Below are 22,331 nucleotides of genomic sequence, written 5' to 3'. Positions count from 1 at the left end.
ACTAGTTTTTTATTTTCAAGGCAAACATCACCTAAATGATAGTAATAGCTTAATAGATATTATGAAGAGGTACGAAAATTGATAATTTGACATAAAAATGTTATTTTATCTATTAAGTAAAACATATATGATGTAACTAATCAATCATCAAAAGTTGTAGTTGTGGTAGGATGATAATACTTATTAATTTTTAATTAGAGATGTTCGAGTTTAACATATGAATTGAGCGAGTTAAAATGAATTTAATTAATAAATAAATATATTGAACTGAAATAAACTAAATCAAAATAAATTAAATAATATAACATTATGTCATAATTCAATCCGTCCTATTCTTATTAAATTTTAATATCAAGGCAATGGTCCCTAATTCATGTATATGCTAGGAGAAGGGTGGATAATTAGTTGATCAATGATTTTAACGTGGAACATGAAATAAATATAAAAGATTTTATCTTAATAATGAAAATTCAATAGTTATGAAAAAGTTTTTATATTATTTCTAAAAAAAACTCCTCTCTTGCATCATTATTTATTAAAATCAAATCATCTTCTTTTTTTTTCAAATTTATTTTTTTTTATTGGGAAAAAGTTTTCTTTGTTACATCCAAACAAAACCTTATCACACTTTGTCAAATTTCCCAATTTGCCATAAGCCTTAAAAAAAATCTTAAAGGAAACCAAACCCTACGACACCGTATTCATCAGGCTCCCTAATTGTCCCCGCCGATTCCCAAAACTCCACCGCCGAACACCGCAGCTTTTCTCTCCGTCGTTCCGCCGTCGATCTGTTCTCCGGTGATCTTCTTCTCCGTTCACCATTCATCTCTCTCGCTTTCTTTCTATATACACACAAACACACACACAAAATACATACATATATGTGCTATCTCTCTATGGATGCGTGATACCATTGCCCATTGCCCATTTCCTTGAGTTGCTGTTTTTTGCTGGTACATTTCTCTCCCTATATATGTATATATATTTTTTCTCTGTTAGGATTTTTCTTTTTCTTATTGAGTTGCTGTTTTTTGCTGGTACATTACTTAGGAATTTTAGTCACTGTGATTAGATTTAAATTGGGTATTCTGTGTTTGTAAGTTCTTTTTTTATAAAAAAAAATTCATCATTTGGAAGAAGCTTATTTTTCATATATAGCTATCATTTTTTTTGTAGTAATTTATAGAATTAACTCCAACTAGTTTGGGACTGAGCAATAGTTGATTGATTACAAGTTTACAACAATAACAACATACTCAGTATAATCCGATTTTGGAGTTTACACATTATCCCCTATCTTGTAGAGGTACAAAGGTTGTTTCCGAAAATACCCTCAGCTCAAGTGCAACAAATCAAAGTAGTTATGATAAAAGAAATACGGTAGTAGAGAAAACAAGTCAATTAATTACGGTAAGCAGTACAAAGCATCTAGAAAAGGTACTGTAATGACAACGAAATAATGTGACAACTAAAATGCAAATGACTACTAAAATAGTTCATTGATTGCTAATTATTATATTTCTAAGATGATGTATAAGGTTGATCCTAACTGCTTAGAACTGATGCACTAGATGATTGATTGATTGAGAGTTATCATTCTTATTTGAGGGCACTGGATAGCACTAGAACTTTAATAGTTTGTACATTGTATTAGAACCACGTCAGGTACTTCACTAATGAGGGAAGTTGTGATATCAACTCAAACATATGTAAGGATGGAAAATCCAATCATCAGGAGACAGTTATAGCATCATTGTATGTATTCGTATTGGACTTCTGATAGAAAACAAAGTCTGGTTTAGTGCAAACAACTTAGCACTCTGCATTGACAATTTGCACCGGTAACTCGAAGATTAATAGTAAACCCACACTTGGAGAATCAAGTAGGAAAATGTTTTTTGCACCCAAGGGTGTGGCCTAGTGGTCAATGAAGTGGATTGAGAACCATGAGGTATTAGGTTCAAAACCCAGCGGAGGCGAAAATACTAGATGAATTCTTCCCATTTGTCAAAGTCTTGGTGGACAGATTACTTGTGCTAGTTGGAGGCAACAGGTACCCGTGAAATTAGTCAAGGTGCGCGCAAGCTAGCCAAACAATATGGTAAGATAGGAAAATGCTAGTAAAAAGGTAAAAACTTGATATTCATGTGCAAATAAGATAAAGTAACTTTTACACTTATTTAAAATTCATGTGGAGATAGCGAAGAATAGAATACGAAGGAACTATTGAAGCAAAGTATCATAAGATGATATTAACTAGTGGGTATTAAGGCTCTTATGTTAGGTGTAGAGTTTAACACCAGTCTTCTTAGTCCTATCTTTGATTGGTTGGCATTGCAGTATAGATTTGTGGTTTAGAGAATTCCTAATTTAAGAGAAATCCTAGTTTTTCCTAAAAGTTAGATTATCAAGTAATGAATGAAACGGACCCAAATGGAGTGTAATGGATATAGAGGAGTCACATAGCTTACTGCATCTAGTTTTGGGTTGAGGCCAGTGTAATAAAAGCCATTGCTTCGTCACTTAAAGCAATCAAGCTATGCAAAGCTATGGGTTATCGTTTCATGTGGGTGAAACCTTTTGATTAAGAGAATTGTGTGCTTCAAAGTTCAAACAATGATGCCACAAAGTTATCTAGAAGAAAAGTGGCGGTTTCTTGACACTCAACTTCGAGGAGTTGGATTAATATTGAGATTGGTGTATATTTATTACTAAAATTAGTTATTTTATGGTTATACTACTAAATCCCTGTATGCTTGGCTTTTAAATTTCTGTGAATTATGCACTTCACTTCTCGATTTTTGCTTCAAGCCCCACAAACCTTGTTGCTTTGCTGTGCTTTTCCCTTTTAGAAAACTGGTTTGAGGTGTAGTTTTTTGGTGTTGTAACCTTAAAGTTATTTGGACAGTCTCCTTTCTAGTTACCTTTAAATCATACAGTTATTTGGAATTTCCTTCTCCAAAATCATAAATACTAATAGGCAGTATCTTGTAAACAAAAGATTAAGTTAACTTTGTAATATAGAGTTTTATAATTCCTTGCTATAATGTGAGATACGTTATCTAGTAAACAAAAGAAGATTAGTTAACTTTGTATAATTCTTTTCTTTTATTTGCGACTATGTGATGTGGTTAAGATGCATTATATTTTTCAAATGACTCCGCAATTTTATTCTTAATAGAAAGTTAAGTTTGTCTTGTTTCAGAGATATGTCATAAGCAGTAATGGTGGACTACTATGCAACTAATCCTGGACCAATTGAGGATATTGTGTTGTACGATCAAGATAAACATGTATCATCTGCTGTTTGGGAGGGGCAGGTATTCACTAAGATAAACTTCCTCCCTTTTTTTGCCAAATCTTGATAGCAACTCATTGAATTAGACAAGAATTGGATGGCTTATTTTCACTGTTGACAGGAGCGTGGTGCTCTTAGGTGCCATGAACACACATCAAAGCTCGATCAGTGGATGCTCACAGAGAAACAGGTTGAGTTGGTTAAAATGGCTGGATTTGGCTATTTGAGAATGATACCGGCAATCAGTTTGGATAACCCACTCATATCTGCCCTAGTTGAGAGATGGAGGAGAGAAACAAACACATTCCATTTCACCGTTGGGGAAATGACTGTTACCCTTGAGGATGTCGCTTACTTGCTTGGACTACCAGTTGATGGTGAAGCTGTTATAGGTGTGACATATACTTCATGTGAAGCAGTCTGTATCAAATTGTTGGGAAAAGCACCCGACTCTAGATATACGAGTGGTGGGATGGTGAAGCTTAGTTGGTTGAAAGAGACCTTCTCCCAGTGTCCGGAGGATGCTTCCATGGAGGATATTGCGCGTTGTACACGTGCTTATCTTCTTTACCTGGTCGGTAGCACCATCTTTTCAACTACCACTGGCAATAAAGTACCTGTCATGTACCTTCCACTGTTTGAAAATTTTGATGAAGCTGGCAAGTATGCTTGGGGTGCTGCAGCATTATCCTTCTTGTACAGAGCGCTCAGCAATGCTTCCCTTAGGTCGCAAAGCACAATTAGTGGCTGTTTGACACTGTTACAGGTATGATGAGGCTTGGGAATTTTTACCTTTGAAGGGTTCCATGTGGACACAATTAACTTGGCTGTCATGCTTTGATAAGTAATTGAAAATGTAACCGCTGAAACTCTTTATATTAAATCTGGCTGTGAGAAGTTTTTCCTCTCTTGCAGTGCTGGAGTTACTACCACCTCAATGTAGGTCGGCCAAAGCTTAATCATGATCCAATCCATGAGTGTTTCCCATTTGTGCTTAGGTGGAAAGGTAAACAAAGCAGTCCAACGTCAAACCGTGATGTGGCATTCTACCGAAAATCATTGGACTCTATGAAGCCATCTGATGTGAGTTAGTTTCTAGAACTTGTGCGACTTAAATCATTTCTCTCTTAAAGAGCTTAAGAAAATGGAACAATTCTATGTCCAGGTTGACTGGTGTCCTTACTCAAACATTAGTCATACCGTCATACCAGAACATATATTGCGCAGCCTCATTCTGGGGAGATCAAAGACCATGTTGATATGTTATGACAAGGCAGAAAGACACCTTCCAGATCGTTGCCTACGGCAGTTTGGCATGCATCAGACTGTCCCCGAGGAGGTACAGAAGTGGGAGAGGAAGAGTCGGGGAGTTGATGGTGGTGTAGATCTCTCAACAAAAATGGAATCAGAGCTTAATGAATGGTCAAATCGACATCTCTACATTGTGGAGGCAGAGGAAGATGTTGAGGAAAGTGAATACATGCAGTGGTATTTGAGAATTACAAGGAAGTTGGTTGGGAGGCCTGTACCTATCTCATCTGAGTTTCAAAGAATGGTAAATTATCAGATAAATGTTACTTTGGATTTTTTTCAATTTTCAGTTATCTAACATCTCTTCTCTCGCTTCGTGTCATGCGTCCGACTTTTCATTGTAATCTGTTTATTTGTCACTGCAGAATGCTGCACTGAGAGAGATTTCCCATATAGCGGACACCATTTCAACTCATGGGTTGGATGATCAACAGTTACAATCTGTCACAAGAATCCGATATATTACTTATGAATGCCTGAGGGATCAGATTGCAAGTACAGTAGTTGTTGCATCGAACTCACAAAGTGAAGTCGGAAAGAGAGTACGTGGAAAGGAGAGAGTAAGAAGGAAGGGGATGGGCAAACGCAAGCGTAAAGAAGAGGTAGAGCAATATTATGCAGCAGGGATACCCATGCAACATCGGATACCTGCTACAACTTTTGATGTGGATCCTTCTCACCTATATCACATCGGCAATGAGGTGGATAATCCTCATTTGTGTATTACAGTAAGTGAAGATGATCATGGTCGGATATCTCATGTGGCTCAAAGTGTCGATGATATTGATTTCTGCGAAGATGCTAAGGAAGTTGATGAATCACACTTCCATCATATAACTGGAGAAGAAGATGGCCATCTCTCCAGTGAAGTAGCAGAAGATAAACCTCATGCTTCAATGGATATCGTTGTTCCTCAGGTCTCCCATGAAACTAGAGAGGACGTTGCACAGCAGAATGATTACGGGGTTCTTGTTTAGACCAATAAAGATGAAAATTTTATTCTGTTGTGTGGGATGATATTCATTCTAAGATTTACAACTGTAGGTGTCTGATCAATGTTTGCTCATTTTGATATATTTAGTTGCATTATAACTTCAAAATATCTCAGGCTTGTTGTAATTAGTTAGCTAGAGACCTTATATGACTTGCTCAATTTTCATTTCATTTGGATATGTTTTTTCCCCTTCTTTTGTAGTTGAGGAGAAGAAAATTATGCAACAAGACTTTTAATGCACAAACAAGTAGTACTTGTGAATGGTAATATTACATCTTTATCTTCTTCAACCTTTATTTATACCTACATCCTGCAGTTGAAGTAACTGCTTTTACAAGTTTATTTTTGTTGTTTGATTAAACAAAATTACTCTTTGGTCCATTTGATCATGACCTCAAGATGCAGAGGTTGGTGACTAAAGGTGTTAAAAAGGGAATGAGTAGACTTGAAACTATTTTTAAAAAAAAATTGTTAGAAATTTATATGTCAGTAGAAAATATAAAAAAATAATTCATGTCAAATAACCTAAATCATCAAATATTGCATTAATACAAGTTTAAATAGTCACATGGCTAATAAAGACTTAATATAAATGATCTGCTCGTACAAATTTATTTTTTGGTCCTTTTAACTTACTGATCTTTAACTAACTTTTACTGGCATTTTAACCACTCCTCAACTAACAATAACCCAACCAACTCCAACTCCCCACTTCCTCACGCGCCGCCGTCCACCGTGGTCTTCTAGCCGGTTAGACCCTTGGCTCTCGTTTTAAGCCAGTCGACGACATCTCCGAATACTTTCTCGACATTCTCCTCCGGTTCTCCGACCAGCTGATGCCACATTCCCGGATATATCTTCAGTGTCTTGTCCTTACTTGTCGATCGGCGATATAGCTCCTCCGCACACGCGGGATCGCAGATCACGTCATCGCCGCCGTGGACTATCAGAAATGGTACTTTTACTTCTTCGAATCTCCCTTGCAGCTCCCTGCATACTCTCATTAACTCACGCGCCGTCGCGGGGCGTGGTCTTATAAGTGGCCTCCTTGGACTTGCTATTGCTAGCTTCCTCTTCCATTCCTCCTTCGTGAATTACCAGAAAAAAACAAAAATTAAAAAATGCAACAAAAGAGAAATGGTTAAATGGTAAATTGACAATTCAGCCGGAGCTAGAAGCTCAGATACGGATTCGGCCACTTTTGTATTTTAAGAAAAAGGCCGCTCAATGCAATAAAGTAACGCACTAGATTCGAAAAAAAGTTGGATTATAACGATTTATTGTACACAGTTCTCCTTGCATTTCTCATAAGGTTATTTCCTCGACTTGTATTTCAATATATGTATAAATGTTAAACTTAGATTTCGCTAAAAGGCGTATACAACCTGTAAATACAAAATTTATTTGAACTCAATATTTTTAATTTTTTAATACTAAATTTATTTGAACCCATTACTTTTCGTCTTCAATTTCATTTGAATATACTATTTACTAAATAAATAATAGATAAAAATCTTAAATATAAAAACGTAAAACTTAAATTATAAAAATTTATCATAAAACTCAGTTATTAGCATTTGAAATCGGAACAAATATTTTCATTTGATTAATCTCATACCTTGAATGCAACCAAAGGCAACGAGCCGCGAGTGGGAACCACGGGCCAAGTCGGAATCAAAACGGCGGCGATATCAAGTAGATGTTCCAAAGGCCACGGCGGTTTGAACTTATTGCTAATCCCGTACATAGCTCCATTCAAAACGACGCCTTCGAACGGACGGCGTGGAGCAGAATCACCCTCCCGGAGAGTGATTAGAAGTGCGATAGCACCACCGAGGGATTCAGCATAGAGGAACGACGGCAGAGACGGCGGAACGTGGAGATCCCTAAAGGAATCGAAGAAACTAATACAGTCATCAACAACGAGATTTAAATCAGGTATATGAGCAATTAATCCATCGGAGAATCCATGACCTTGATGATCAATCGCACAAACGATAAATCCGTTTTTCGCGATGTGAACAGATGTGAGTTGAACGAACCAGCTCGACTCTCCGGTGAATCCATGGACGACGCAAACGACGCCGGTGATTTTCGCCGGAGGAAGTGGGGACCACCACTGAGTGAAAAGCTTTAACCCTCGTGAATTTGTGATGAACTCGGAGTTGTGAGTTACTGAGTGGTGAGAGTAGAACTCAGATTGACTCAATGAGCCGAACGGACTAAACTCATTCGCTTCTGCAACTGGATGCTTCATTTTTTTCTTTCACGGCGGTGTTGCTATAATGCGCCGCGGGGGATAGGATATGATATAACCGAAGTGGGGAAGATGTAAAGAGCAAGATAATAAAGAGGATAGGGAAAATAATGTGTTTCGTCGTGTATTGATTTATATTTTTTTTGTTTCTTACAAAATAAAATAAAATAATTAGTGTTGTTTGGAAGTTGGAACTAAAATAATATAGGCCTTGCGTCATAGAATTAGTACATAAAAAACATGACTTGCCTAATCCGTTAAAATTTAGATAGATTAAATTTTATTGATGATGATAATATTTGTGATTGTAAAATTATATTGAATATATTGTTATTGTTGATAATGTGATCATAGCAAGGCGCTAATTGATACGCTCTACTCTCGTGCTCAACTCAAGTCATTTGGACTTGTTCAATGCAACGTATCTAGAGTGTATATAGACCTTACCTCTAGCTTAGAGGTAAAACAGTTATTTTCGATAGAATTTTGACTCAAGAAATAACCATCCAAAGCAGTCCAAAAAAATAACAAAAGTATAAAAAATAATAGATACTAACAAAAATAACATATAGTAGCAGTTACAACAAAATAATGTAATAATTAAAATACAAATAACAATAATCAAAAAATAAAAAATAAACTAAAAAAATCAAAATTTTGATAAGAGTTGAGGAGTCGGACTATATCTATTATATAGCCCATTTTAATATGATCAATTTTAATCCAATATTTGAGTGAATTAATGATCCAATTATTTATTAACAATTTATTCAAATTCAGTTTAATTCGCCTATTTGACGTTATTATCCCTAAGAATGATAAGAATAAATGAATATTGTTGCATACTACTAATAAATTTTGGTGGTTGAATTGACATATGATTCATGGCTACAAAAAGGACACTGGTCCCATCTATTTAGTAAGGTATTTGAAATTCACCTATCTAATATAGTAGAACGAATTAGGCTATATGACACATTATTTTACACTTTTTAACCTAATTTATTTTAGCTCTAACACATTTATTTATTAACTAAACTCATTTTAACTGGCCCGATTATTTAGATACTTATAATCCTTTACAAAGGTAAAAAGAATTGCTTGCAAAAGATTCAAATTTGAGCTGAATAATGCAATCAAAACCACATAAATCAACATTGTTTCCACAAACTAAACTTCATAAATCACAAACACATTATCCCATTTTTTTGGCATTAGAACCAAAAGCTTTCATCTCCACTTGCATCCCCTCATTATTAATTGGTAGATTGCTGCAATAATTGCTCCTGTGAAAGGTCCTCCAGAAAAGATCCCCTGTAAAACAAAACCAAAAAAAATAAAAAATCGTTGTACGATGTAATATTTATGTATAAAAAGTAGTAATATTTAACATATATACGTAATTAAATTCTAGGTATATGTATTAAAGAGTCAATTAATCTAACAAAGATTGTAGTGGAGTATTAAATACTCATTCATCCTGAATCAAAGTATTCGATTCGAACTCTAGATATGAGTCACCTTGTTATAGCTTTTCTCCACGCGTGAAACTTTTCAGCACGAATTATAATTAAATTGGGCTTCAATGCGAGTAGCAAACACCAGGTGAGAAACAAAGTAAAAATTATTTGACAATGAACTCAATTATTCTCGTATATTAATTTAAGATCGTTGTGGAAACTCATAAATATTTTGAATTCGCTTTTAAAACTCGTATTGTGCGTCTGACCCACACGTTACGTTGTTATTACTAAACCAAGAGGGGAGGGGGGACTTACAAGGTCTTTCCATGCTTTGTTATGATTGTAGATCACAGCAGCTCCAAGACTTCTAGCAGGGTTGATCCCTGTGCCAGTGATTGGGATTGTGGCCAAGTGAACCAGAAACACTACAAATCCAATTGGTAGAGGTGCTAACACCTACAATAACATTGTATACATTATAGAAGTTTGACTGAACAGACTATCATATGTATACTTAGTAACTTAAATTCGAGAACCTTCCATGTGGTCAAATATAAAAAACATAGGATTAATCATGGTGTTCAAACAAGCATAGGTAAGTCAACTAAACGACAACAATTGAGGTCATGTTAAGAACGTCAATATGTAGAAGTTAAACTCAAAGGAACTATTACTTACAGGAACATGTGAGTCTCTAGCATTCCTCTTAGAGTCAGTGGTCGATAAAATCGTGTAAACAAGAACAAAAGTTCCGATCATCTCTGCAAACAACGCGACACCCTTACTATAGCCAGGTGAGACCATGTTAACGCCACCACCGTAGAATTCGTAGTTAGATTTATTAATGGCCTTCACTAGAGCAACACCACAAATGGCTCCCAAATATTGAACTATAATGTACAATAGCCCTCTTATTAGAGATATTTTCCTAGAAAGGAATAGTCCAAAAGTCACTGCTGGATTAATATGACCACCTACAATAATTCCAAAAGTAAAATATCAGTTAAATATGGATCATATAAGTGAAAAATAACCATTCTCCTGAAGTCATAAACGACTCACATGTGAAATTTCAGAACATCTGTTAAATTTGAAACTCTATAATAATGACTATTTTTTTTAATTACAAAGTAGCTCATGTTTTTACTTCTTATTGACTTGATGTGTTTTGACCCGTCCAAGTTTAATCCAACTCGTTCATTTGCCACATTTGTCTAAACAAATGAGAGAAAACTCACCAGAAATGCCAGCAGTGCAAAATACAAGAATGAAAACCATGCCACCAAAGGCCCAAGCAATACCAAGAAGCCCAACTCCACTACATGGATCATCAATATTCTTTGCTCTTTCACTCTTATATCCAATTTTTGTCAACACTCCAATGTAAAGTAACAAAAGAGTTGCTACAAACTCAGCAACCAAGGCCCTATACAAGGACCATTTCTTCAACTCCGCCGCGCCGATGAATGGCGCTGGCGGAGGCTCATGGTAGTTCTTTGCCTGAAATGAACTTTGCTCCGGCAATGAACTACTCACTTCATCTTTCATTATTTTGTTGTTATAATTTAAGAGAGAATATGGTTTACATAAAATTTGTATGGTTTGAAAAATATAGGTGGAAGGTGGACTTAATATAAACAAAAAATAATAATCAATATTTGGCTGTTGACTTGGTTCCACTTTACTTTCGTTCAGTGACAGGATCAAAAGTTTATACAAGAGATTAGAAATGACAAAATTAGTTTATAATAACACGACTCGTTCAATCGTTTTCATTTATTAAGTAGTTCATTTTAAACCATTCAATTCAACTAATCTAATAGTCTAGATGATTTAGATTGAATATGTAACTTAAGCTGACTCGTGAGAAATCTTATTAAAATATTTTTTTAAAAGATTTTCTTGTTTGATATATCATATATAGTCATAATAAAGGAAAAAATATTATTACTCTTTCCATCCAACAATACTTGTCCACTTTTGATTTTGCACACTTTTTAAGAAATCATAAATAAAAGGATAATTTTATCATATCACCCTTTGAATATAATAAATATAATGTCTTGAAAAATGTAATAGGGAAATGACTATAATTAATGATGAGGGTAAATTAGGAATTAAGTGTAAAATTATCTCTTGATTTTATAAATTGGACAAGTATTGTTGGACATCTATTTTTAGCATACAACAACAATAACAACAACAACAACCCAGTGAAATCTCACATCTATTTTTAGCATAGTGAACAAATAAATATGGACAGAGGGAGTAGTGTTTAGCGGCTTGAATTATGACCCATTATTTAGTCCATCTTGACTTAGTTCATCTCAACCCTTCTTTTGGACGGGTTGATGATCCGTTTATTTATAAACTCAACTCATTTTTATCCGTCCAAATTTAGTTCAACCCATCAAGTTTACACTGTTACAAAAGGATTCAAAAAAGTACTAAAATGTGACCTAAATCAAACTTTGAACTCCTCGATCACTAAACTAGTTTTTCTCATAAGAGATTCAACAGTTTATATATAACGAACAAAATTATTTTTATCCTATTTAAACATATTGTAATTTTCTGGCGGCTCTTATCCCATTTTTTTTTCTCCTTTAAACTAAGAAATTCAATCAAAAAGTGTAAAATATCTTAACAAAAACATGACATGAAATACAGAGAAGCAACATTCAAGTAGACAAACATGGAATTAATATAAACCTACCAATGAGTTAATGATAGCATATAATTAAATACAAGAAGTAGACAGCTCTAAATAATTCAAATAATGAGAAGAGGAATTCTAAATACTTGAAAAAGACAGTTGAAACATAACTTGCAATACGAAAAAAAGAAGAAAAAAAAACACAACTTGCAATAGAAAATTTGTTAGCTTCATACACACACATAAGTAATATAATATATATTTTGCATTTATAATCTCGAGTTTTCAGATACATTGTATTTTCGCTCGAGACAAGGGTCCAAGCTTTTATGACAACATTTAGAAGGAGTATTTTCTTTGGTTTATTGTTTGAATGAAATCTTTAATAATGGCCAAAAAATAAATTGACTAAACATTTTAGACTCGTCTTTATTTGTTTGGTGTTATAAGTTTGTTGGATACAACTAGAACTAATGTATTATTTGCAATTAGACTATGAATTTATTTGCAATACATCAATATAGTGTGCTATACTATAGTCTGAAGTGCACAAATAGTTGTTTTTAAGACCACTATTTAAAAAAAAAAAAAAAAGAGAGAGATGCTCTAATTATCTTCTAAGTACAAGCCCCCCTAAAAATATAGCCGTTACAAACAACAACAACTCTGTCGGAATGGCATCATCGCCGCCGACAGAACTTTTCAAGCCACCGGATCAGTCCAGAGAACTATACAATCTTCGACTAAGCAAAACTCTTCAAGAATCGTCTCAATCGGACATCCAAAGCCCCGGGAATATTGAAAAACCAGACGCGATCACTGAACGAGAAATCGATTCTAGCTCCAATTCTGTGAATTGTTTTGATAAACCACCAATTGAGAATGTTAGAACAACATCTCAGCTACAGCATATCCGAAAATCAAGCAATTTCAGCGAGGCAATCGAGAGAAATGAAGCCGCGACTGTCCAGCGAAACTCCGGCGAGTCGCCGGCCAATCGGGATGTCTTTTGTACGCCCGCCGATGGTATTCAAGTTGGCGCACCACCTGGGGTTGGTTTCCCACCTCAGTGCGCCCCTCATAGTAAAAGCCCAGCCCCAATAGATGACGGAGTCGCCGACACTCTACTGTTGAACCTCGACGCCGGAGTTCCGGTGACATTCGAACTTCAAGACCAATGCCAAAGTGTAGAGGAGCTCAACACGAATACAACCATACAAAAATCTCCATCAAATTCATTACCAATCTTGTCAAATATCAGTTCAAAGGATTCAGGCGGCTGCAAGAATTCCGGCGGCGGCGGCGGCACTGCGAATGTCGACGAAAATATAAATTTTCCAATGGGTTTTGACCACGATGCAACGAAGAACACAGAAATCCCAAAAGACCCATTGAATTCACTCTCTAACGATTCGAATTTGGGAATTAGGGTTACGCTTCCACTGGCCGGAGGCGGCGAAGCGGCGGGAATCCGATTCAGAAATTGGCAATGCCAAATTGTTCAGAATGATGACAGGAATCCAACCATCCAAAAAGCCCCATCAGGTAAGGTCTCGAACCCATCGAATTTCAATTCTGAGGTTTCCAATTTGACAATACATGCTGACAGTGGTTGCGCCGGAGCTCCGGTGACCGACAAAATTCCTTTTCAATTCAATGGTACTCCCCAGCATCCAAATACACCTCATGAACAAAATGCTAAGGAAAACGACCATCCCACCATTTCAAACATTACTGCTAGTGTTAGAATTCCTCAAAGAATCACCGGAATCACCACTCCGTTGAACGCCCAAAGCAATTCTATAAACCAGAACGACCCTCATTCCAATACGAACATTTTAAACCAAAAAACACAATTTTTAGATACCCCGAACTCAAATTCCAAAATTGCAACTCCTACCAATAGACACGAAAACAGTGAATTAAGGTCCGACGCTGTATTAGTTAATCATGCCACTAATTCGGACACTCCTTGTACCTCCAATGGTCTCAAAACTACCAAACACCCCACAGTCTCAAACTTCCCTACCATTTCATCCAATTTTGAAAAATTCGACCCTAAAATCACTAAAGTACCTATAGTTTCCCTAACCCCCAGTGCTATACCTCCAACAACTAAACCTCCCAACAATAAACCCACCACTACTAACCACCCCCCTCCGCCCATCATAATGCAATCCTTAGCCACAAGACTTAGGATTAGACAAGTCGGTACCGAAACTAAAATAGACCTATCACCTCCGAAAAGAGCTACAAAACAGGGATGTCCGGCCATCATGTTTAAGAGAGATGATTACATGATTAAGATGGCTGAATCCTGTAAGTATACACTCATAGGCAAGTTTTACAGCCCTATGCCCAAGATGGAGATTATTCGAAAGAAATTTATTACCCAAACTGAACTAAGGGGCAAGGTCAAGATTACCCACTTCAACTCTAGACACATATACATTGACCTTGATAATGAACATGATAGAGCCATCATTTTAGATAGCAAGCGTATGTACATTGACGGTGTCTTTATGCGGTTTCAAGTTTGGACCCCTACTTTCGATCCAAATTATGAAACCCCCATTCTTCCCGTTTGGGTCATACTTCCGGAGCTCCCATGGCATTGCTTCCATAAAGAATTTGTTACGCTCTTTCTTGCGGACGTGGGACAAGTGTTGCACTTGGACATGGCCTTTATGCAAAAGACAAGGGGGAGCGTAGCAAAAGCAAAAGTCCAAATGGACATCACAAAGCCTAGAATCCAAAGTGTTTGGATTGGATTCGATGAAAATGATGATCCAAATGGAGAAGGTAGATGGCAGGAAATCGAATATGAAGATGTCCCCCTTTATTGTGCCTATTGCAAACACCAAGGCCATACTCCTCTTGCATGCCCCATCAACAGAAGAGATGCAGAACGCAACAAGGCCAAAGACAAGGAAGAAGAGCTAAGCAAAGATGCGTTGACAAAACACACAGGTATGATCTCTACTCCTATTGTCTTAACTAATGCTGTAAGTTTCAGGAAACAGGTACCACCAGAAATATCTACCACCACATCTCAGGAAGAAAGAGGCAAGGCTAAGGAACAATCAACCAATACAAACAAAAATCAAATTTCAAATGAACAATGGGAAACCCAAAAGAAAAGAAACTTCAAAGGTAAGACCCAAACTATGCAGAACACCCAGAAGGTACAAGGAAACACTCATCAGGTATATAAACCCACCCAAACCAAGAATACAGGTACTGATGCAATTCATGGACATCGCGAGCGACAATCAGGTATTGACTCAATGCTCCCAATCCCCCATGGCTCCCCGAACATTACTTTTAATGTATTGGCTGATTCTGAAGTTGATGGAGGAAAGGATGGTATTCAGGAGAAACCAACTAACCTGCAGGATGGGGTGTCCAGTGGGGGGGATTTGTCTCATGTTTTGCATGAGAACCCTATGGTTGACCCTAGGAATGACCTTAGAGCCCCTGCTACCACTTCAAATATTCAACACTTTTCTTCCAAGCAAGTGGACAAAATGGACTTTGTCAATGCACAAAAGTTAGGGTTCTCAGTTACTCCTAATCCCCCGCAGGAAAATGCCAAGAATGATGCCCCTATTCAGTCCCAAAACCTGCAGTTACTGGGACAGGGTGTTGCTGTCTCTGTAAAAGAAAATTTACAGGTCTTGGGTGCTATTTCACTCTCTAACTTGAAAGAAAAAAAGGTGCAAGCCCTAGCCCCTAATCCCATACCATTCCAGCACCACAGACATGGTGAGAGTCACATTAAAAATGCTGAAAAATACCAACACCATGCCTATAACTTCAGCACATTCTCAAGTGATCCAACCCCTAGTCCTAGTCCCAACCAAGTGCAAGGACCTGCACCTGTAATTGGCCATATTTCCACTCAGGAAATAGGCAGTTCCTCAGGCCATTCTCAGCCTCATAATCAGCAGATCTTGAGCCAGATTGTAGCTTCAGATTTGCAAGAAATATGGCATGATTTGGGAGTTTCTGAAGCTGTCCTCTCCAATGAAACTAGGCAGGCTGTAGGTGCTAATTCTGCTATTCCTTGGAAGGAGAATATGCAGCAAAATATGCCCAATCAGGTTTTAGAAGGTGGTCCAGCTCCTAGATTGAAAGAACAAAATGTTCAGCCTATGGCACCTACACTTACAACTTTTCAGCACCAAAAACAAAGGGTTGGTCACATTGAGAGGGCTAAAAATGACCCAATTAATGGCTACAGTTTCAGCACAACCTCAAGTGACCATGTGCCTAGTCCTTGTTCCCACCAAGTGCAAGTTTCTATCACCAAACAACAAGACATTTCCAACACTAATGATATAGAATTCTCAACTAGTCCTAGTAACTTTAAAAATCTAAGGAGAAAGAGAGCTAGAAAGAAGAAATTAGAAAAGCAAAACGAAGTTTCAACCTCTACCACTACAAACACTGCTGCTGATAGAGTTGAAAACGATACAATTGGTAAGGTGGTTTCAAACTTTTGCTCTAAGTATGTCCTCCTAGATCAGACCACCCCAATTAGAAGCCCAGATCTTGGTGGTGAAGATCCTCTTAACCTTACCCCTTTGAATATTCAAGCAGCTCCTCTTATGCAACCTGAAAATGCCATCAACATCCTATGCACTTTTAAGGAGGCTCAGATCTCAGCTCCTGATAGTGATGATGAATATGGTGTTATACACTCGGAGGATGAATATGACAAAGACTTTCAAAGTGAGGTTGGGTTAGAGGATGAAGAAGAGACTGTTGAACTATCAAATAGTACAGCTGCACCTTCTAGGATCACGACTAAAATCACGAACGATGAAATGAACCAACTAGCTAGTGAGCAAGGATTATCACCTACAGGGGTTCACCACAATCCTAAAATTACTACTATTCATGCTCCTAGTAACAGACCAAACACTAGGCTCCGTAACCTTAGATCCCATCAATGATTAGCACAATTATATGGAATGCTAGGGGAATCAATACCAAAGGCGTCATAGATAGACTTAAGTCGCTCACACATATCCACCAAATGTCCATAATCTCCATCCTAGAACCTTTCTCTAACAATGTTCATCTCCAAAGCTTTGGAATCAACCTTGGTATGGATAGGTCCGTGTGCAATCCTAATGGTAAGATTTGGATCTTCTGGACACAGGATGTTGATTATAAAGTTATCGACGTTGACGACCAACAGATAACTTGCGAGATGAAACATGTAGAGCATCAAAGTGCATTTCTCATGACATTTGTTTATGGAAAATGCAAAGATACTCTTAGAAGACCGCTTTGGGATAGACTTATGCATCACGCTTCCACTAACCTTCCATGGTGCACAGTTGGGGACTTCAATGTCATCACCTCCACGAATGACAAACTAGGTGGAATCCCTTACAACATGAACAAAAGCTTTGAATTCATTAGCGTTATTGAAGCATGTGGCCTAACAGATTTGGGGTATCATGGCTCAGACTACACTTGGTGTAATCAACGAGATATGCATAAAAGAATATGAAAGCGACTCGATAGAGCTATGGTGTCCGATAACTGGTTAGCCGCTATGCCTCACACTTCAGTCACCCATCTCCCCTCTACTGGTTCTGACCATAACCCTCTACTTATAGAAATGAATGAAAGACAGGATTCCACTATTAAATATTTTAAATTCTTGAACTGTTGGGTGGATAACCCTACTTTTCTCAAAACTGTAGAGTCCTGTTGGGACAGACCCATGACAGGGAACCCAATGTGGTCCTTTCACCAAAAAATGAAAAGGCTTTCCTCCACACTTAGCAAATGGTCGCGAGTGGAATTCGGCGACATTTTTGCCAAGGTTAGGGAATATGAAGAACTAGTGAAAATCGCCGAAGAAAATCTGATAGTATCCAATAATGAAGAGAATAGGATGCAATTGCATGCTCTCAACTCCGAATACATCAGATTTCTTAAAATTGAAGAAAACATTCTCAAACAAAAAACTCAGCTACATTGGTTCAATGATGGAGATGCTAACACTAAGTATTTCCATGCTTTAATCCGTGGTAGGAGAAGGCGACTTTTCATTCACAAGGTTACTAACGAAGAAGGGGATTGGATTCAGGGCGACGAGCACATTGCTAGAGCAGCTTGCGATCATTTTCAGCAAATATTCACAGGTGATCAATCTCCGATTCCGGAGAACATCTTGAATTACATTCCTAGAATAATCACAGATGCTCAAAATGAAATCCTTCAAGCCACGCCTACCATTGAAGAATTGAAACATGTGGTCTTCTCCATGAATCCTAACTCTGCAGCTGGTCCAGATGGTATGAATGGAAAATTCTTCCAAACTTGCTGGGAGATTATTTCGGAGGACCTACTAGCAGTCATTACTTCTTTCTTCGGAGGGTATGCTATGCCTAAATTCTTTTCTCATGCTTGTTTGGTCTTGCTCCCTAAGGTAGATCACCCCAACACACTCTCTGACTATAGACCCATTAGTCTTAGTAACTTCACCAATAAGATCATATCAAAACTCATTAGCCCCAGGCTTGCACCGATTCTTCCCGTTCTTATTTCTCCCAATCAATCTGGATTTGTAAAAGGAAGAAGCATCTCCGAAAATATCATGCTAGCACAGGAGATTATCCACGATATCAGAAAGCCCGTTATTGGTGACAACGTGGTTATCAAGTTAGACATGGCCAAAGCATATGATAGAGTCTCCTGGTCTTATACTTGTCTGGTACTGAGAAGGATGGGCTTCGGTGAGACCTTTATTGATATGATTTGGCGAATCATGTCTAACAATTGGTACTTTGTTATTATTAATGGATCTAGACATGGTTTTTTCCATTCCACCAGAGGGCTCAAATAGGGTGATCCTCTTGCTCCCGCTTTATTCATTTTGGGAGCGGAGGTGCTTTCCAGAATGTTGAATAGTCTTCATAATTACCACTTCTATCATGGTTTTTATATGAAGAAAAGAGGCCCACAAATTAACCATTTGAGTTTTGCGGATGACGTTATCATCTTTTCCTCCGGAAGGAGGGAAATTCTTCAAATTATCATGAAGACCTTGACTCTGTATGAAAAGACATCGGGGCAGCTTATAAACAAAAATAAGAGCCACTTCATGATGCATCCCAATGCACTCCAAGACAATGTGGAAACGGTGAAACAGGTTATGGGTTTCACTCAGAAGCATAGTCCCATCACCTACTTAGGATGTCCTCTGTACATTGGCAGGCAAAGAGTCATGTACTACACGAACATGGTCTCTAAGGTTGTCAACAGAATTAGAGGGTGGCACTCCAAAATCCTCAGCTACGGCGGTAGAGCTACACTCGTGAAATACGTATTTCAGTCGCTCCCCATTCACCTTCTTTCGGCCATTACTCCCCCCCGTACTACTCTCAAACAGATTGAGAGAGTCACCGCTGATTTTTTCTGGGGGTGGAAGGATAACAAGAAAAAATACCATTGGGCTTCATGGAAAAAACTTTGTTATCCATATGACGAAGGAGGTATTGGGTTGAGGAGAACTACAGATGTGTGTAAATCTCTCCAGCTCAAGCAATGGTGGATCTTTAGAGCTAAACCAACGTTGTGGGGTGAGTTCCTTAGAGCCAAATACTGTCAGAGAGCCAACCCCATCAGAAAAAAATTCCATTCTGGCCAGTCGCTTGTATGGAAACACATGATGCACAACAAACACATTGCTGAACCTCACATTCAATGGAGGCTTCACTCGGGTTCGTGTTATTTTTGGTGGGACGATTGGCTAGGTATCGGCCCCTTAACCAACTATAGGCAGGAATTGGGAAACGCAAGCAACGCGAGGGTGGCTGATTTTCTTATAAATGGGCAATGGAACATCGATATGCTAAATCAGTTGGCACCAGTGCAACTCGTCCCTCTCATTACTTCTTCCACAATTCAGATGCAAGGAAACACACCCGATCAGGCCATTTGGAAGCCTAACACCAATGGGAACTTCACATGTTCCTCGGCATGGCAGGTTGTCAGGGAACACCGGACCAAGACATTTTCCGACTATTACACTTGGCACAAAAACATCCCCTTTAAATGCTCTTTTTTGTTGTGGAGGGCTTTTAGAGGCAAGCTGCCAACGGAGGAAAAGCTAACTGCATTCGGCTATGATTCCACTCCATGTTGTTGCTGCCATATTCCAGGTCCGGATACCATAGAGCACATTTTCAGCACTGGCCAATTCGCTAGGAATATTTGGCGCTACTTCTCAGATTCCCTAGGCATAAGGCATGAAGCCACACCCCTCAAACCTCTTGTTATGAGTTGGTGGCTTCGCAAGTACCGCACAGAAGCTCACAAACTTATCCTTCACTCCACCCCAATATTTATATGTTGGAATTTGTGGAAGAATAGGTGCGCGAGCAAATACGGGGGGAAGAGTTCTAGTTTGGCGAGAGTGAAATTTGCAATTTTCAAGGACATCTCAAATCTCCTTAGAGTCGCGTACCCCTATATCCATTGGCCCTCGAACTGGATCCACACCATCTCCTGTATAGATAAGTGTACTCATGAGATGAAGATCACCCAAGTCTCGTGAATTAAGCCACAACTAGGTTTCGTCAAGCTGAACACTGACGGCAGTGCGTTGGGTAATCCAGGGCCAACTGGGGGGGGGGGGTGGAATCTTAAGAGATCACATGGGTAAATTCATCTTCGCCTATGCCATACCGTTAGGGGAGGGAACCAACAATCAAGCCGAACTAGAGGCGGCAGTTTATGGGCTTAAATGGTGCATTCAAAAGGGCTTTCAGCACGTTATCCTAGAAGTTGACTCGGAGTTGCTCACTAAATGGATCAATCATCAAACGAAACCTCCGTGGAGCCTTTACCAGGTAACTCATGACCTTGTTGTTATTTCCAAATTATTTGCTTTCTTTTCTTGTAGGCATGTATACAGGGAGGCAAACTTCACTGCGGATGCTCTCTCCAAGCACAGTCACATTCTTACCACTCCAGGCCACTACACCACCCTCCAGCAGCTACCTCCTGATACTCGAGGATACTACATGCTAGATAGAGTCGGCCTGCCCAGCTTCAGACGGAGGAAGACCAAACGGATTAAAAAGCCTCCATGATTTACTATTTCATCTTGCACCCTTGAATTGAGCACCCAATTACAGTGTCCCCCCCTTATTTATGCTTTCCTAGTTTCTTTGTGTCGAGAGGAGTCCTCTCCTTTAAGTGCATAGTTTCTAGGTTTTCTTTTCGTGTGCATGTATCGGGAATGAGTTGGCTGACCTTAGTAGGATGGCCGGCTTATGAACCACCATAGGATTGGAGGTTAGGTCTATGCCCCCTCCTTGTATTTTTTTCTGTTTTATGTATAATACAGCTTGGGGGTGAGCGGCTTAACCCCTGGCCGCGCACGAGAGGTGGGAGCCTCGTGTAGGGTCTATTCCCGAAAAAAAAAAAAAAAAGACCACTATTTAAAACGTAGTCAAAATTACAAAGTAGGTAATCCGTAGTTGCCTTATAATCAAACTTTGGACCACTATTTAAAACATAGTCAAATTTACAAAGTAGGTAATACTTAGTTGACTTATAAACAAACTTTGGACTTCCATTCTAATGTTTCGAACTTCGAATATGAACTTTTAGATATGAACCTTCGTATCTGAAGTTTTGACACAATTCAAACTTTAGACTTATGGGTAAAAATTCGACTTTAACAGTTCAAAACTTCAAACCCGAAAAATCAATAACTCGTTTGAACTTAAAACTAAGGGAGAAAGTTATGCTTTGGTAGTACTGAAACCAATATGAAGCGCTCGGTTTCAGTTTGTATATATGGTTAAACTTTAAATATATTATGCAATGACTATAATTTAAATAGTGTGTCAAAAAGGGGTTACCTTATGCCGTTTCTACCTATGTATACTAACCACTTTATAAAGGGCTCAAAGAAAGCCCAATCCGAAATTTATTTATTTTTCAAAAATATTTTATTGGGTTGATAGTGATAAATCTAATTTTTATCTTTAAAATACCGGACTAAACATATTTAACCTTTAATTAATTTAAATGACACTTTTTGATCATTTTGTTCGGAAATATTCACAACTTTAAATAATTATTAACCACCCCACAACTTAACTATCCATGTTTTATGTTAAGATTGTATTGATACTTCATAATTAGCAATCACTGACAAAGTCAGAATTTTTATTATGATGATGGCATCCAGATGTGATATGAAAGGGAGTAACATAATTATGCAGATTGAAGAAAGCCCTGTACGAATTCGAGGAACAAACCATAGTTTAGTTTGGCTATAAAATATGTGCTTCTGATCACACACATTTCGTGAT

At 37.9% G+C, this 22,331-nt stretch overlaps 3 protein-coding genes across 5 annotated transcripts; 1 reads left to right on the top strand and 2 right to left on the bottom strand.

Annotated features, from left to right (window-relative positions):
- The first annotated feature begins 599 nt into the window (after positions 1-599).
- On the top strand, positions 600-5,830 carry LOC129881136 (protein MAIN-LIKE 2). 3 transcript variants are annotated; one of them, XM_055955498.1, is made up of 6 exons: positions 600-953; positions 3,206-3,320; positions 3,420-4,064; positions 4,214-4,381; positions 4,464-4,853; positions 4,975-5,830. In XM_055955498.1, exons 2-6 carry the CDS (start codon positions 3,225-3,227, stop codon positions 5,584-5,586), a joined length of 1,911 nt encoding a protein of 636 aa, XP_055811473.1. In that variant the 5' UTR covers positions 600-953; positions 3,206-3,224; the 3' UTR covers positions 5,587-5,830. The 3 variants fall into 3 exon arrangements, with proteins under 3 accessions (XP_055811473.1, XP_055811474.1, XP_055811475.1); XM_055955499.1 differs by lacking the exon at positions 600-953 and adding an exon at positions 1,017-1,037; XM_055955500.1 differs by lacking the exon at positions 600-953 and having other exon boundaries at positions 3,191-3,320.
- A 294-nt stretch (positions 5,831-6,124) lies between these two features.
- Positions 6,125-8,026, bottom strand: LOC129881135 (caffeoylshikimate esterase-like). Its single transcript, XM_055955497.1, has 2 exons — positions 7,222-8,026; positions 6,125-6,688 (listed from the first exon to the last, which is right to left on the bottom strand). The coding sequence occupies exons 1-2, from the start codon at positions 7,858-7,860 to the stop codon at positions 6,347-6,349; spliced, it is 981 nt and encodes a 326-aa protein (XP_055811472.1). The 5' UTR covers positions 7,861-8,026; the 3' UTR covers positions 6,125-6,346.
- A 945-nt stretch (positions 8,027-8,971) lies between these two features.
- On the bottom strand, positions 8,972-11,020 carry LOC129881134 (probable aquaporin PIP2-2). The gene is made up of 4 exons (XM_055955496.1): positions 10,562-11,020; positions 10,002-10,297; positions 9,639-9,779; positions 8,972-9,174 (listed from the first exon to the last, which is right to left on the bottom strand). The coding sequence occupies exons 1-4, from the start codon at positions 10,869-10,871 to the stop codon at positions 9,091-9,093; spliced, it is 831 nt and encodes a 276-aa protein (XP_055811471.1). The 5' UTR covers positions 10,872-11,020; the 3' UTR covers positions 8,972-9,090.
- Positions 11,021-22,331: the final 11,311 nt, after the last annotated feature.

Source organism: Solanum dulcamara, chromosome 2 (assembly GCF_947179165.1).
Source record: "Solanum dulcamara chromosome 2, daSolDulc1.2, whole genome shotgun sequence".
NCBI lineage: Eukaryota > Viridiplantae > Streptophyta > Magnoliopsida > Solanales > Solanaceae > Solanum > Solanum dulcamara.
Note: the sequence above shows the minus strand (reverse complement) of the source record. Positions and strands in the feature narration are given on the sequence as shown.

What these genes read in the sequence shown, in the direction of transcription:
- LOC129881134 (XM_055955496.1), bottom strand. Translation starts at nt 10,871, where the DNA reads ATGAAAGATGAAGTGAGTAGTTCATTGCCGGAGCAAAGTTCATTTCAG. An exon ending in TTGCACTGCTGGCATTTCTG is followed by an intron (nt 10,298 to 10,561) that starts GTGAGTTTTCTC and finishes GAATTATTGTAG; the next exon opens with GTGGTCATATTAATCCAGCA. An exon ending in CTAGAGACTCACATGTTCCT is followed by an intron (nt 9,780 to 10,001) that starts GTAAGTAATAGT and finishes ATGTTATTGTAG; the next exon opens with GTGTTAGCACCTCTACCAAT.
- LOC129881135 (XM_055955497.1), bottom strand. Translation starts at nt 7,860, where the DNA reads ATGAAGCATCCAGTTGCAGAAGCGAATGAGTTTAGTCCGTTCGGCTCA. An exon ending in TGCCTTTGGTTGCATTCAAG is followed by an intron (nt 6,689 to 7,221) that starts GTATGAGATTAA and finishes TAATTCACGAAG; the next exon opens with GAGGAATGGAAGAGGAAGCT.
- LOC129881136 (XM_055955498.1), top strand. Translation starts at nt 3,225, where the DNA reads ATGGTGGACTACTATGCAACTAATCCTGGACCAATTGAGGATATTGTG. An exon ending in GCTGTTTGACACTGTTACAG is followed by an intron (nt 4,065 to 4,213) that starts GTATGATGAGGC and finishes CCTCTCTTGCAG; the next exon opens with TGCTGGAGTTACTACCACCT. An exon ending in CATCTGAGTTTCAAAGAATG is followed by an intron (nt 4,854 to 4,974) that starts GTAAATTATCAG and finishes TTGTCACTGCAG; the next exon opens with AATGCTGCACTGAGAGAGAT.